General features: G+C 47.5%; 1 protein-coding gene across 3 annotated transcripts in view; it reads left to right on the forward strand.

Annotated features, from left to right (window-relative positions):
- Positions 1-989: 989 nt before the first annotated feature.
- Bicdl1 (BICD family like cargo adaptor 1) overlaps positions 990-14532 on the forward strand; it is an 87642-nt gene continuing 74099 nt past the window's right edge. For all 3 annotated transcript variants that reach the window (XM_052167530.1, XM_052167532.1, XM_052167531.1), the window contains exons 1-2: positions 990-1646; positions 8637-8852. In XM_052167530.1, coding sequence (XP_052023490.1) covers positions 1212-1646; positions 8637-8852 — 651 coding nt within the window. In that variant the 5' untranslated portion in view covers positions 990-1211. The remainder of the gene's footprint in view (positions 1647-8636; positions 8853-14532) is intronic.

Below are 14532 nucleotides of genomic sequence, written 5' to 3' on the forward strand. Positions count from 1 at the left end.
ACCCAGCCACGCGGGGCTACCGCCAGCTCCCCGAATGGAAGCGAGGCTGCAGGCCGGGCCGCGGAGGCGAGGAAGAGGATGCGGGGCTCCATTCGAGGTGAGAGCGTGGGAGTCTGGAGGAGGCCACACCCAGAGGTGCGAGCGCGGGGGCGTGGCCAAAGCTCGGGTGAAAACGAGGCAAGGGGCGTGGCCGAGTGCCAACCTAGTAGGTAGGAGAAGCGGTAGCGAAGAGCCGCACCCGGAGGTGAGCGCGCGGGGGTGGGGTGGGGGCGTGGCCACACCTCTGGCTGGGAACGAGGTTGAGGGAGGGGCTCGAGACCGGGGGCGTGGCCGTCCCCACCGGAGAGGCTCCGGCCTTTCGGGACTCGCCGAGCGTCGCCCCCCAAGGGCGGCGCGCGCATCTCGCTTAGCGACGCGTGAGGCCACGTCCGGGTTAGGCAGGCGCCACCTGGGCGCGGCTGAGGCGAGCGGAGCGCCGGCGAATCCCGCGCGGGCGCGGTGAACAGGTGCCCGCGCGCGTCAGGCGCCGGCCCAGGGGCGGGGAGAGGGGCGCGGCCGGAAGCGCGGGGCGGGTGCCTCGCCCGGTGAGCCGCGGGGCCGGGAGGCAGGAAGGAGTGCTCCGGGGCTGCGCGGCCAACGATGTCGAGCCGCTGCCTCGGCCCCTGCAGCAGCAGCAGCAGCAGCCACTGTCGCCGCCGCTGCTGCCGCCGAGCCGGGGGACATGGAGCGCGGCTGCAGGGAGCGGCCGAAGGCAGCAGTAGCAACGAGCGTCGCAGCGACAGCGGAGCGCAGTCGTCCCCGTGAGGCGCCGGCCGGCTGGCGGCGGCGGCGGCGGCGGCAGCACCAGCAGCAACAGGGCGGTTGAAACCCCGGCCGCGGCGGCAACCCTCAGCGCGGCCTCCCTCTCCCGTTCCACGCCACCTCCTCGCTCTCCCCTTCCCCTGCCGCTCTCGCCCACCCCCTCGTCCGCGTCCCGGCCGCGCGCCGGCAGCTGAGCCCGGGGGCGGGGGCGCGTGCCGCCGGCGCGGGGGAGGGGCGGGCCGCCCGCGCGCGCCGCGCCGCGCCTCGCCCAGGGCTCGCGGGGACCCGGGGGGCGCGTGTGCCGCGGCGCGAGAGGCGAAGCGCGGGGCGGCGCGGCGGGGCCCCTCCCCCGCTGCAGCCTGGCGCGCGCCGGCCGGGCCGCACCGCTGCGGGCTCGGCGCGCGCGGGCCATGTCCGCCTTCTGCCTGGGCTTGGCCGGCCGAGCTTCAGCACCCGCCGAGCCGGACAGCGCCTGCTGCATGGAGCTGCCCGCTGGGGCCGGGGACACAGTCCGGAGTCCCGCCGCCGCCACCGCCGCCCTCGTCTCCTTCCCCGGGGGTCCCGGGGAACTGGAACTGGCCTTAGAGGAGGAGCTGGCGTTGCTGGCGGCCGGGGAGCGGCCGTCCGACCCCGGGGAGCATCCTCAGGAGGAGCCGGAGTCTCCGGTTGAGGGGCACGGACTGTCGCCACTGCCTACCCAGGATCCCGAGCTGCTGTCGGTGATCCGACAGAAGGAGAAGGATCTGGTGTTGGCGGCCCGGCTAGGCAAGGCGCTGCTCGAGAGAAACCAGGACATGAGCCGGCAGTACGAGCAGATGCACAAGGAGCTGACGGACAAGCTGGAGGTGAGGACCTTCCGGCGGCATGGGTGGGGAGCTGGGTGCCTGCCTATCCTCCCTATTTCCATATGTCTAAGAAAATCATCGAGGACGGGAGGCAGGAGGGATCGTTTCCGTGATCATCAGAGCATTCGTTGAACCCATCTGACTTTCCCACCCAGCTCAGATGTGGGTCCGTGCACATCTCCCACCGTTGTGGGCCGTTCTATATATGTACTGTACACAGAGTCTAAAATAGAGCTTACAGTATGACTAATTTATACAGCACCGAGGCGATATCTGCACACAGAAATGAGAACAGCGAGAAGCATGTAAAATATGCTTCAGGTGTTGGGAGAAACAGTTAATCTCTAATCAGGGTGTTAGCCCAGAGCTTTCCAGTCCAGGCATTAAGGCCTCTGGATGCCCTTGTCTTAACTTCCTGGCAGAGAGTTGTGGGAAACAAGTGCCTCGAAAGGAGCTTTATATAGCTTTCAAATGCTTAGGGATTAGGGAATGTGGCTCCATTGCAGAAATGAGAGAAGACAGAGCTCAACATGTGATTAGCTTGGGCTTCAGTAGCTGTGTGTATTTCAGTAGTAGTTCTCTGCGTCCTGGGTCTAAGCAGCTCAGAGCCTGTTACTTTTAACCACTATTAAAAACATGTCCTCTTCCACCGTGGGAGGGGGAGCGTTTCCTGGCAAGATGGTTCAGTGGGTAAGGTCACTTGCCCCAATTTGATCCCCAGAACCCACATGGGGAGAAGAAGAGGAGGGCACTAGTAACGTGTCCTCTGACCTACACACACCCCAATGAATAAATATCCCTAAGTACATTTTCAAATTAGTATATTTCTATTAATTCCATGCAACAAAATCTTGTACAACTATGTATTTTGGGACTTTGCTCCTAAGCAGAGAGAGCCTTGAACGGTGGCAGAGGGTGCCTAGAAGAAGGCACAGAAGGCACAGAACCATAGCGGTTGTAAAGTAGCAGATTTTCAAACCATAAAGGAGAGCAGAGTGGAGCTTGGCAGGTGGGGGGTGGGTGGGGGTGGGGGCAACGGGGACAGGACAGCCAGGCCTCTCTGCCCCTGCGTTCAGCATCGCTACCCATTTGTCTTGGGCTACTACTTCTTGTTCTCATTATGAGAACATCGTAGTGTTGATGTGACCAGGCCCGAAACCAGCCCTGGTCAGGTTCTCCTCACTGCTTCTGTTTGGTCAGAATGTGAATGGAGAAACGCTTCTGCAGTGGGATTGATATGTGTCTGTAGTCTAGTCCCCTATGGAAAGCTAAGTCAGAAGAAGAAAGGAAATCAGTGAGCGGCCTGTGTTTTAGCCGGCCTCTTAGCGAGGCCTGCCAGTTGATGGACTCGATACACGGCTTGAAAAGTTGTCTGTGGAACCTGGGCCTAGACAGCCAGAATGCAACAGAGCGCTGCGGCCTTAATGAATTGGCTTGTTTAATCTTCACTTGAAGTTGAGGTCTGGAAATAAAAGGGTGTCCCTTTCTCTCCAAATCGATTCAGTTACATGACACTGTAAAGGAGTACTACCTCCGAGATTTGTACTGAAGATTGGAAATTCCTTCAGTGAGGGACTTGAGTGAAGAAACTGTGAGCTTGAAAAGAGCATCCTATCAGTTTGATGAGCGACAGATTTCATGGTGTACAGTTACACAAATCCTGGTTTCTATGTGGCGCTTTCAGTAAGGGAAGGATTTCAAAATTCCACAGCTACAAAAAAGGTTCTACTGTAAAGGGCTAAATAAACGACCTTTGACATTCTGTAATTGACTCCACGGGTGAGACTAAAATAGCTTAACCTGCTTAAACTATCATTTAAGATACTATCATCTAAGATCTTCACTCTGGTGCAGGTCTGCTTGTGAATAACAGTGTTAAAGTTTTATAACTGGAGGAAGAGGTATGGGAGAGTATTGCCCAGTGTTGCCCAACACTGCTGGCCTGTACATGGCCTGTGTTGCCCATGTTGGTCCTGAACTCCAGTACTTATGCAATTCTCCTGCCTCAGTCCCCAACTAACTGGACCATAGGTGTGCAGTGTACCTGACTCTAAAAATTCTTTGTGTACACTTGAAGATATATTCACTAGTTGCTGGTTAACTAATGGATGTATTTATTTGGTGACGCTGAGGCTTGCATTGCCACTAAGCATATACCGTCTGCCCATGTTAATTCTTCTAGGGCTACAATTGAGAGGACGAATTTATTACCGTCTGTTTCATGTGATGCCTACATGTGAATTTTCCCCATAGTTTATTCTTTTTAGACTTAGTTTATTTTACTGTATGTGCATGAGTGTTTGCCTGCATGTATGTATGTGTACCAGATGCATGCCTAGTGCCCACAAAGGTCAAATCTAGAACAGGAGTTACAGATGACTATGGGCCACCATATGGGAACTGGGAATCAAACTCTGAAAGAACAAAGAGTGATTTTAACCTCAGAGCCTTCTCTCCTGCCACCCCACTACCACTGTATTTTTTTTTTTTTTAACAAATTAGATATTGTAATGCCTATTTGGACAAACTATTTTCTAAAGTTTAATGTAGCAGCTGCATTTTATTATTTTTTTTTTATTTTTTTGTTTTTTTGTTTTTTTTGTTTTTGTTTTTTTTTTCCGAGACAGGGTTTCTCTGTATAGCCCTGACTATCCTGCAACTCACTCTGTAGACCAGGCTGGCCTCGAACTCAGAAATCTGCCTGCCTCTGCCTCCTAGAGTGCTGGGATTATAGGCGTGCACCACCACCACCACCCGGCTTGCAGCTGCATTTTAAATTAAATACTTGGCAGTAGAAAACTAGTCTACTTTAATGAGAAGGGTTTATTATTATCAGACATTGACATCAAACACATTTTCTGACAAGTTGGTTTGGAGGTTAAACATGTGGTATGTAATCTAATCCCAGGCAATGTGGGCAACATAGTGGGATACCATATCCAAAGTTTAAAAAAGATTAGTAATGCTGGTGGTAGTCTCAGAGACAGATTTTTATATTGCTCTCATCAAAATTGTTACTTTTCTAATTTTGCAACAAACAATCCATCTTCAAGATCTTTCAGCCTAGTATCTTTCTAGTTCTATATGCCACACCTAAGATTTATCAGTTTTTTTTTAATATAAAAGCATTTGATTCATTTAGGCATATTAGTTGTCTTTAATTGTTTAAAGGTTAACAGATATAAATGTTTTGTGGCTTGGCTAGAATATATTGCCAATGTGCTTAAAAGTCTAGTTGAAAGGCATTTTTGGTGGTCTCTTCTAGATCTATAATTAGCTCTTATGATTTGAAAACATATCTACCCAGGTCTTTACTAACTTGCACTTTTGTTCTCTGGGGATTGTTGTACAGATTCCTTTATTTTTCCCCGGTGAGGGATGGAGGGAGGTGGAAATGAGTCTCTGGGCGTCTACTAGACTTGGAGAAAGGCCCAGGAGTCCTGGTGTGCATGCAGTACTTGCTGCTCTAGAGAACAGAGTTTTGCTCTGGTATTTTTCATGAGCCTGGACTTAGGAGAATGGTGTTACTACTCATTTTTGCACAAAATCCATTTCAACAAGTATCTATTTTACTTAGTAACGCTAATTTTTTTTTGTTTTGTTTTAAAAGTTGGTTGATTTGTTCTTTTTTTTAATGGTTGATTTTATTTATAGAGAAAAATTGGAATCATAATAGAGTATCCACATTTTCTACGTCCAGGCCCATCTCTCGGCCAACATTCTGCATTAACATGTGTCATAATTAATAAAGTCCTTACATTTCCGGAGTCTGTACCAAATGTCTTCTCTTCTGTTCCAGAACCCCATGGTACATTTAGTTCTTTATGTCTTAGGCTCCTTTTAGAGTTTTCTTGATAAGTTTGGTGTTAATTTTCAAAGTATACCATATAACCCTGGAAAATACGAAAGCAGGGGTAGATAGAGACCTATATATGTGAAAATGCTTCCTAGACTTTACTGGTTAATTTAAAGCTTACATGAAAATATAATTCTAGGAGAAATTTCTAAGAGTAGACCAAAGGTTGAATCCTATCCAAAAGGTCGGATTCTGCCTCCTTCCCTTTGTCAAAGGCTTGGGACCCTGAAATAGGAAGTGTATTTCTTGTTAAATATCAGGACGGATTAGATCAATCAGCACCACCTGTCTCGGCCCCGCCCTGCGAGTGGATTGGACTGCTTGCTTTGCTTACATGGGCTGCTCACTAGCAGCTGTTTGCTGAATATTTTTAAGTCTCTCTGTTCTTTTAGAGCTCAAGCCTAATTTATCTGGCCTCTCAGTAACACTGTGGTTACTGAGTTCTTCTACCTTCTGCTCAGTTGGTTTTTTGTTGTTGTTGTTGTTGTTGTTGTTGTTGTTTGGGTTTTTCGAGATAGGGTTTCTCTGTGTAGCCCTGGCTGCCCAGGAACTCACTCTGTAGACCAGGCTGGCCTCAAACTCAGAAATCCGCCTGTCTCTGCCTCCCAAGTGCTGGGATTAAAGGCATGTGCCACCACCCGGCTTGCTCAGTTGTTTTCACCTTGGGTAAAACTCAGTCTCACACTTTTAGGGTTGCAGTCAGCTCTTATTTCTACCTTCTATCTTTGTGAAGTTTCTAGAGTAACTAGAAACTCCTCGGTTTGGAAAGTTCTATGGTGTCATGATAGCATAGGACAAGCTGTTTAGGTGCTGGGCAGTGGAAGTGTCTCCCTTGGTATCCTGCCTCCCTCATGCTCCACACCCAAAGGGTTTAAGTTATAAAGCTGTGCGGCTTTTCCAGCCTGAGGACTGGAGAGACTAACAAATGAATGGTCCCTCAGTGTGATCATTTCCAACGGTTTTCCCTGAGCACGGCCTTCGCTGATGTGCTCAGAATTTTATGTTGGGTTGTTTTTAATCTTCTGCAAGTCCCCTCAAGCATCTTGGGGGAGTAAATTTGGTTTTTAGAGATATTTACAGGTCACTCAGCAGAGTAAGAGGAGGAAGATGACAGGATGGAGCAGGGAAATCTCAATATTAAGGCTCACCTCAGGGTTGACAGAGTGTGGCTGGCTCTCTTACGTGACCGTAAGCTGGTGCCTGAGGTTTCCAAAAGAAACATTCCAAAAAATATGTTGAAAGATAAAGACTTCAATTAAGAGCTTGTTTTCCCAGGAAGAGATGACCAAGCACTGCGAAGCTTATATTTTAGGGCGTCAAAATCACCTTGCTCCAGTCCTAACTGGATCTCAGCGTTAGGAAGTGGGATCCAAGTCAGTATTGTTTGCGTTTGAGACAGGTTCTCTCGCTGTAGCCTGAGGAGGCCTCCCACTCATGGCGGCCTTGCCCGAGCTTTCCCGTGGCTGCATTACAGCAGGAGCCGCCATGCCAGCTCAAGTCAGTGCATTTTGAAGAGTTACACTAGAACTTTGCTAAGCTCAACAAAGGCTTAGAATTGTTCCTTTAATTAGATTCAAGTGTCGGTTTGGCATTAGACACACTGCTTGGTATTGGACATACTTGTTTCATACAGATGGAAAGGCGTGCTTATTTCCTTCACACCAAAGGACTCTGTTTAGATTGAGTTGTTACTTCAGAACATCTTTGCCTGTCACACCATTTTATTATTGTCCACCACTTGCACGGAGGCCCATGGAGACAATGACCATGTCCGTCTTGTCCATCACCAATGTCTCTGGTAAAGTTTCTCTGCCTTATTAACCACTTGGGAAGGAGTGGATGGGACAGAAATCAGCATGTGCGGCTTATTACTAATGCATGACTCAAAGCAGGTGTGGCCGGGCTGCAGAAGGCGTTCAGTGGCTGTTCTTCCTGAGGACCTGGACCTGGTTCCTGGCACCCACATGGCACCTCGTTACCACCTGTAGCTCCAATTCCAGGGAATCTAACACTTTGTCATGTCCAGCACCAGGCCTGTGTGTGCACACACACACAACCCAGGCAACACATACACATAAGCAGGCCCAAAACTACCTGGGTATCCCTCAACAGAAGAATGGATGCAAAAAATGTGGTATATATACACAATGGAGTACTCTTCAGCCGTTAGAAACAATGAATTCATGAAATTCTTAGGCAAATCGATGGAGCTGGAGAACATCATGCTAAGTGAGGTAACCCAATCTCAAAAGATCAATCATGGTATGCACTCACTAATAAGTGGATATTAACCTAGAAAACTGGAATACCCAAAACATAATCCACACATCAAATGAGGTACAAGAAGAATGGAGGAGTGGCCCCTGGTTCTGGAAAGACTCAGTGTAGCAGTATAGGGCAAAACCAGAACAGGGAAGTGGGAAGGGGTGGGTGGGAGAACAGGGGGAGGGAAAGGGACTTATGGGACTTTCGGGAAGTGGGGGGCCAGAAAAGGGGAAATCATTTGAAATGTAAATAAAAAATATATCGAATTAAAAAAAAGGCCCAAAACTAAACTTGCCTTAATACTTTTGAAATGTAGTGTGTGTGTGTATATATATATATATATATATATATATATATATATATGTAAAAGCTGTGATTTGGAACACTAAATACATCAGGTAACATAAACACAAATCTGCTCCCCCCCTCCATTTTCTCGTCCTGACCCTGGACTAGTCACTTCACGTCTTGTAACCGTGAAGCATAAAAGATGGCTCCAGGAGAAGCCTCTTTTAAAAAGGTACCAAATAATTTGGTGTCGGGATAATTTCTAATTGTTTAAATTTGTAATTTAATCAAAAGATGACTTGTTAAATTTCAAGTGAATTCTCAAGTCTAGAACCAGGTCCTGCCCTGGAAGAATAAACAAAACATTAAGCGTTTCCAGTAGGAATGATGTTTTCTTTGTGAGGCAAGTCCCGTGTTCTAGAAGAAGAGAATATTTCTGTAACTGTGAATTGGGCAACATGCCTTGTGTGGCAGGCAGGGTGTTTTGTTGTGTTCCCTGTCTGGGGAAAAAAAAAAACGTGAAAATGGGAAAGAAAAAAGGCTAGGAATTTTAATGTGTTTAATCCTTTTTTTCCCCCCAGCACCTAGAACAAGAGAAGCACGAACTGAGAAGGCGATTTGAGAACCGGGAAGGGGAGTGGGAAGGCCGTGTGTCTGAGCTGGAGACTGATGTGAAGCAGCTGCAGGATGAGCTGGAGAGGCAGCAGGTCCACCTTCGGGAAGCCGATCGGGAAAAAACGCGAGCTGTCCAGGAACTGTCAGAACAGAACCAAAGGCTATTGGATCAACTCAGCAGGGTGAGTCGAGGGAATTTAATTATAAAACAGCAAGGGAGAAACTGCTTCTCTGTGCTGGTGGGATATATGTGCTTGGGGCCATTCCAGCCCCTCCCCCCAGTAGAACTTGCTGGAGCCAGTGATTGGGGAATTGAACAGCCGTTGAGTGTGGAACCCAGGGTATGGACAAGAAGGTTAAAGGAGTCTGGAGCCAGGCCCATGACTAGGCCGTCTGTCTGTAGGGCGTGGCCTCTTCTCAGCTGCACTCGATGATATCTGTGTGTAAGAGCCTTAACAATCTGTGCCAGGGAAAGTCCGTCATCACCTGTAAAGTTGTTAATTAATTCTATGCTTCGAGTTGCTGTCTTTAGCTGAACAGCTTGGGAAAATGAGTGTACATTATGAAAAAGGGGTCTATATTTAAGTTTTATCGCCACATCAAGTAAACAAAAATCCTTACACATTTATGGGACATGGCAAAGAAGGTTGAGTGTGTAGAAATCTAATCTAAAAAAATAAAAATAAAAAAAGAAATCTAATCTAAAGTACATTTCTTTTAAATAAATATGAGAGTGGTCTATAAATTCACATTTTTAAGACAGTTAAGACCTAGTAAAGCCAGGTAGTGGTGGCATACATCTTTAATCTCAGCATTGGGGAGGTAGAGACAGAGGCAGGTAGATCTCTGAGTTGGGGCCCAAGCAAGTTCTAGGATAGCCAGGGCTACACAGAGAAATCCTGTCTTTTTGTTTTATTTTGTTTTTCGAGACAGGATTTCTCTGTGGAGTCCTGGCTGTCCTGGAACTCAGACCAGGCTGGCCTCGAACTCAAATCTGCCTGCCTCTGCCTCCCAAGTGCTGGGATTACAGGCATGCACCACCACACCCGTGAAACCCTGTCTTAAACAAATGAAAACCAAAAAGGACCTGGGTTTACCTCAATTCTTCTCATAGATTAAAAACAAAACTATCTGTTCTCTAGTGACTAGAAAAAAAAAAACTGTGGCCTCTTATCCAGTCCTAATCCCTGTGCCTTCTGTGGTTTTGGAGACAGGCTAAAGGCAGCTGTGGTAAATCCCCAGATCTTGAACTGAGGCAATAGCTGACTGCTTGTGATGGTGTTTGCTGATGGCATCACGGTTGCTTGCCTTTCTTTAGGATTGTGAGACAGGTGTAAGTGTCTTCCTGACTTCTAAACAAGTGTGGGCTAAATACCATCAGTGGGGAGGGAGGAAGATACAGAGATGGTGCCTGGTAACTTGAGAAACAGCAGCTTACAGAGAAATCCCAGCCAGGCTGAGAAAGGCGAGGATAGCTGAGGAGGAGGAGGAGGAGGAGGAGGAGGAGGAGGAGGAGCTGGAGGAGCTGAGGGCAAGGGCGTCCCTGACGTCAGTAAATCACCCCTGGATCAGCAGTAGCAAGAGTAGGCATGGTCCAGCAGGCGGTCCACGGGGCCGGCTTCACAGCTACACTTCTGGGTCCGTGCCGAAACCCTTTTTAGGAACTGGGAAGGGAATCTCTATCCTTGTAAAAATTTTATAGGTTTTTGAGTCTTTCATTCATTATTCATGAGAGATTAACCATAACGCATCTGGCCAGATTGCTTTATTTGTTTAAAAACATTTAATATAATCCCAAGCAAATGTTTCGAATGAAATTTATGTAGTGGAATTCCAAATTTAAAAAAAAAAAAAAAAACAGAGTAAGCCGGGCAGTGGTGGCGCACGCCTGTGATCCCAGTACTTGGGAAGCAGAGGCAGTCGGATTTCTGAGTTCAAGGCCAGCCTGGTCTACAGAATGAGTTCCAGGACAGCCAGGGCTACAACAGAGAAACCCTGTCTCAAAAAAAACCAAAAAAAAAAAAAAGAAAGAAAGAAAGAAAGAAAGAAAGAAAGAAAGAAAGAAAGAAAGAAAGAAAGAAACAGAGCAACCAAAGGGAAATTACAGTTTCTTGGGCCGAGTTCATGCAACAAATGCAGAATCAACGCTGCTGTTCTGTGATCTGGGGAGAGTCAGGTGAGCAGAACGGAGGGCGTCAGAACACAGATGCTAATGTGCTGCGGCGCAGAACGTAGAACTGGCACATTGCTCATGAATCGGTTTCCTTAACTTAGAGTGAAGTTAAACTTTGTGCTGCAGACAGACGAGTACTGTGGAAATATGTGCTGTGGGCATAGCTCAGAGGCAGAATGCTTGGCCGGCTTGCCAGAGAGGCCCCGTGCTTACTTTCTACTACCGTGGTTCTCAACCCTGTGGGTTATGACTGCTCTGGGGTCCAGTGCCCTTTCACAGGGGTAGACCATCAGAAAACACTAGTGTTTACATCATGAAGTATCGAGGACATGAATTTGATGGTTGAGGTCAGCACAGCATGAAGAACTGCATTAAAGGGTCGCAGCATTAGGAAGGTTGAGAGCCAGTGTCCCAGTGAGAAGGCACAGAGGAGAAATGCGGTGTTTGCGTTGATCTGCATGTGCAGGTGCAGATTGTTCACTACAGCGGTGTCTTTCTAGTTGTCCCGCTGTCTGGTTTCACTGTAGAAATCCTGATAATGAGCTTCTAGCTATTTCCACTAGATCTAGATTCTTCTTATCCTCTCCTGGCCTTGAGTGTGGGCCCTAGTGGTTTTGTGGCTTCCTCTACTCTCTGCTTGGAAGCAGGACAAGTCCCTGAGGTTTCCATCTGCAGCAGGCTTAGATTGCATTTTATTATTGTTTTATTAACTGGGTGTTCAGGAGCCAGAGGAGCTAAGTACTTGGAAGGGAATTAAATTCTCATAGGACAAGATAGCAGCCACCAGAAGTGGTAGAAGGCCACGGGCTTGTTGTGGTTGTGTTGGATGTGTGTAATGAAGTTTGCATGATTGCTTTTTCCCTCAAGGCAGGGCTTCTCTCTGTAGCCCTAGATGTCCTGGGGTTTTCTCTGCAGACCAGGCTGGCCTTGAAGTCAGAGATCCTCTTGCCTCTGCCTCCCCAATGCTGGCACTAAAAGCATGTGCCACCATGTCTTTTTATAACCATGTAATAAATATATAGTGTCAAAAATCTATTTCCTCAGCATATTTGAGTTTATTTGCTTTGGCTGCCATAGTCTCCAAGGTTGCTCTTAGCAATAAACAAAACAGCAGCTGTATTGAGATGTAATTTATACCCATATATGTTACCCTTTAAAGGTGTGCAGTCGGGTGGTGTTTACTGTTTACAGAGTTATACATCCATCACTACTTTCTACTTTTCACTACATTTCAGCTTTCCAAAAGAAATGTGGTAGCCATTAGCAACCACTTCTTTATAATTCAAAAGCCCCATGTCTCAACCCCTGGCAACTTTTAATTGTCCCTGATCCCTGTGCTTTCCCTTGCTTTAGAGTTTTCTTCAGTGAAATTCTGCTGTAAGTGGCAATGTATGTTTGACTTCCTTGACTTAGTGTAGTATTTACCAGGTTCATCCATGTTGAAGCATGTACCGGTACTTTACCCCGTGTTATGACAGAGAAAGAACCTGTAACAGATTGTTACAGGGAGGTACCCATGTTACAGGGAGGTAGCAATTGTTTATCCAGTCATAAGCTGATGCACATTTGCCGTGTCTATTCTCAGTGTGACTAGAGCTGCCGTGAATGTTTATGGAGCTATTTTGCGTGCACACAGATCTTTTTTAGCCGAAATGGGATGTTGCCAGTATATATCCCTTGAGCTTCCAGCACCTCATTATTATGAGGAAAGGAATTGATACCGCTCTCACTTTACATCTGGGAAAAACTTCAGGGAAGAAAGATACATGACTTGATTAACTTTATTTCAATTCAGGACTGATTAGATTTTCTGTACCCTCCATTCCAGACTTCTAAGGCAGCAATTAAGATCACAGGCTTTGAAGCCAGACAGCCCTGGGGCCAGACACCAGTTCTGGCATTTACTAGGTGGTTGAAGGCAGGAGAGTTATTTTACCTTCAGTGCCCTCCCTCCTTTGTAGGATAGAATCAGCTATGTTGTTGTTAACCAGGTCATGTTGTGATGGATAAGTAATAAATGTGTGTAAGGCTCAACCCTCATTGCCAAGCGTGTGGAGAGAGTGCTTGATAAATGGTGTCATGTCCCATGTGTCCACAGCGCCATGTCCCATGTGTCCATGGTACCATGTCCCATGTGTCCACAGTGCCATGTCCCGTGTGCGCACTGTGCCATGTCCCGTGTGCCCACAGCGCCATGTCCCATGTGTCCACGGCACCATGTCCCGTGTGCGCACTGTGCCATGTCCCGTGTGCCCACAGCGCCATGTCCCGTGTGCCCACAACGCCATGTCCCGTGTGCCCACAGCGCCATGTCCCGTGTGCCCACAGCGCCATGTCCCGTGTGCGCACAGCGCCATGTCCCGTGTGCCCACAGCGCCATGTCCCGTGTGCCCACAGCGCCATGTCCCGTGTGCGCACAGCGCCATGTCCCGTGTGCGCACAGCGCCATGTCCCGTGTGCCCACAGCGCCATGTCCCGTGTGCGCACAGCGCCATGTCCCGTGTGCCCACAGCGCCATGTCCCGTGTGCCCACAGCTCCATGTCCCGTGTGCGCACAGCGCCATGTCCCGTGTTTCCACAGCGCCATGTCCCATGTGCCCACAGTGCCATGTCCCATGTGCCCACAGTGCCATGTCCCATGTGTCCACAGCGCCATGTCCCATGTGCATGGGCTTTCTGCATCTGCTCAGACTTTGACATTTTAATAGTGGACGAATATGAAAGTAAAAACCATTCAGGGTGTAGTGATGTAACCCCTTAATCTCAGCACTTGGAGACAGAGGCAATGGATCTCTGTGAGTTTGAGACCAGCCTGGTCTACAGAGTGAGTTCCAGGATAGCCAGGACTACACAGAGAAACCCTGTCTCAAAAACAAAAAAACAAACAAGCAAAAAGTTTTTTTTTAAAGTTATTAAATATATATTACTTTATAAGTTCATGAGAGTTTTTTACTTTAAGTCATAACTGGTGAGGATTGTGTTCTTGAAATTCGAAGGTCTCCCTATGTAACTCAGGTGAGTTTTGAACTTGGGATCTTCCCACCTCACCTCTCAATTAGGATTCTAAGTATGTTCTAATATGATGTTTTGTTTTTTTTTTTCATTTTACCATTGCCTACAATATTTAGCTGTTAGATTGATACTCAAAAGTAAGGTAGGAACTGGTTGTATTTTATTCTGCGATACCCTGTATCTTCTGGTCATTGTTTCATATGCTGGAGTTATTTTCTCCAATTTATTTGGCCATTTGAACAAAATAATCCCGAGTTCTCTCTGAAGTTTATCCTTTTTTTTTTTTAAAACTCAGGCTGAGATATCTGAGCAAAGTGTAAATTCACTTTCTAAATTAGAAAGTGACACCACAATAGCAGTTGACAGTATGTTTAATACAGTGGTTCTCAACCTGTGGGTCATAACCCCTTTAGGAGTTGACTGACCTTTTCACAGGAGTCACCCAAGACCATCAGGAAAGCTCAGATACTTATATTACAATTCATAACGGCAGCAGAATTACAGTTATGGAGTAGGAAGAACCTAATTTCATGGTTGGGGTCACCACTACATGAGGAGCTGTGTTAAAGGGTCGCAGCGTTAGGAAGGGTGAGGGCCACTTGTTTACTAGGACCTGGTAAGTGCTCTCTTCTATTTATTTATTTATTATTTATTAATTTATTATTTTCTATATTCTT

Source organism: Apodemus sylvaticus, chromosome 22 (genome assembly GCF_947179515.1).
Source record: "Apodemus sylvaticus chromosome 22, mApoSyl1.1, whole genome shotgun sequence".
NCBI classification, from domain to species: domain Eukaryota; kingdom Metazoa; phylum Chordata; class Mammalia; order Rodentia; family Muridae; genus Apodemus; species Apodemus sylvaticus.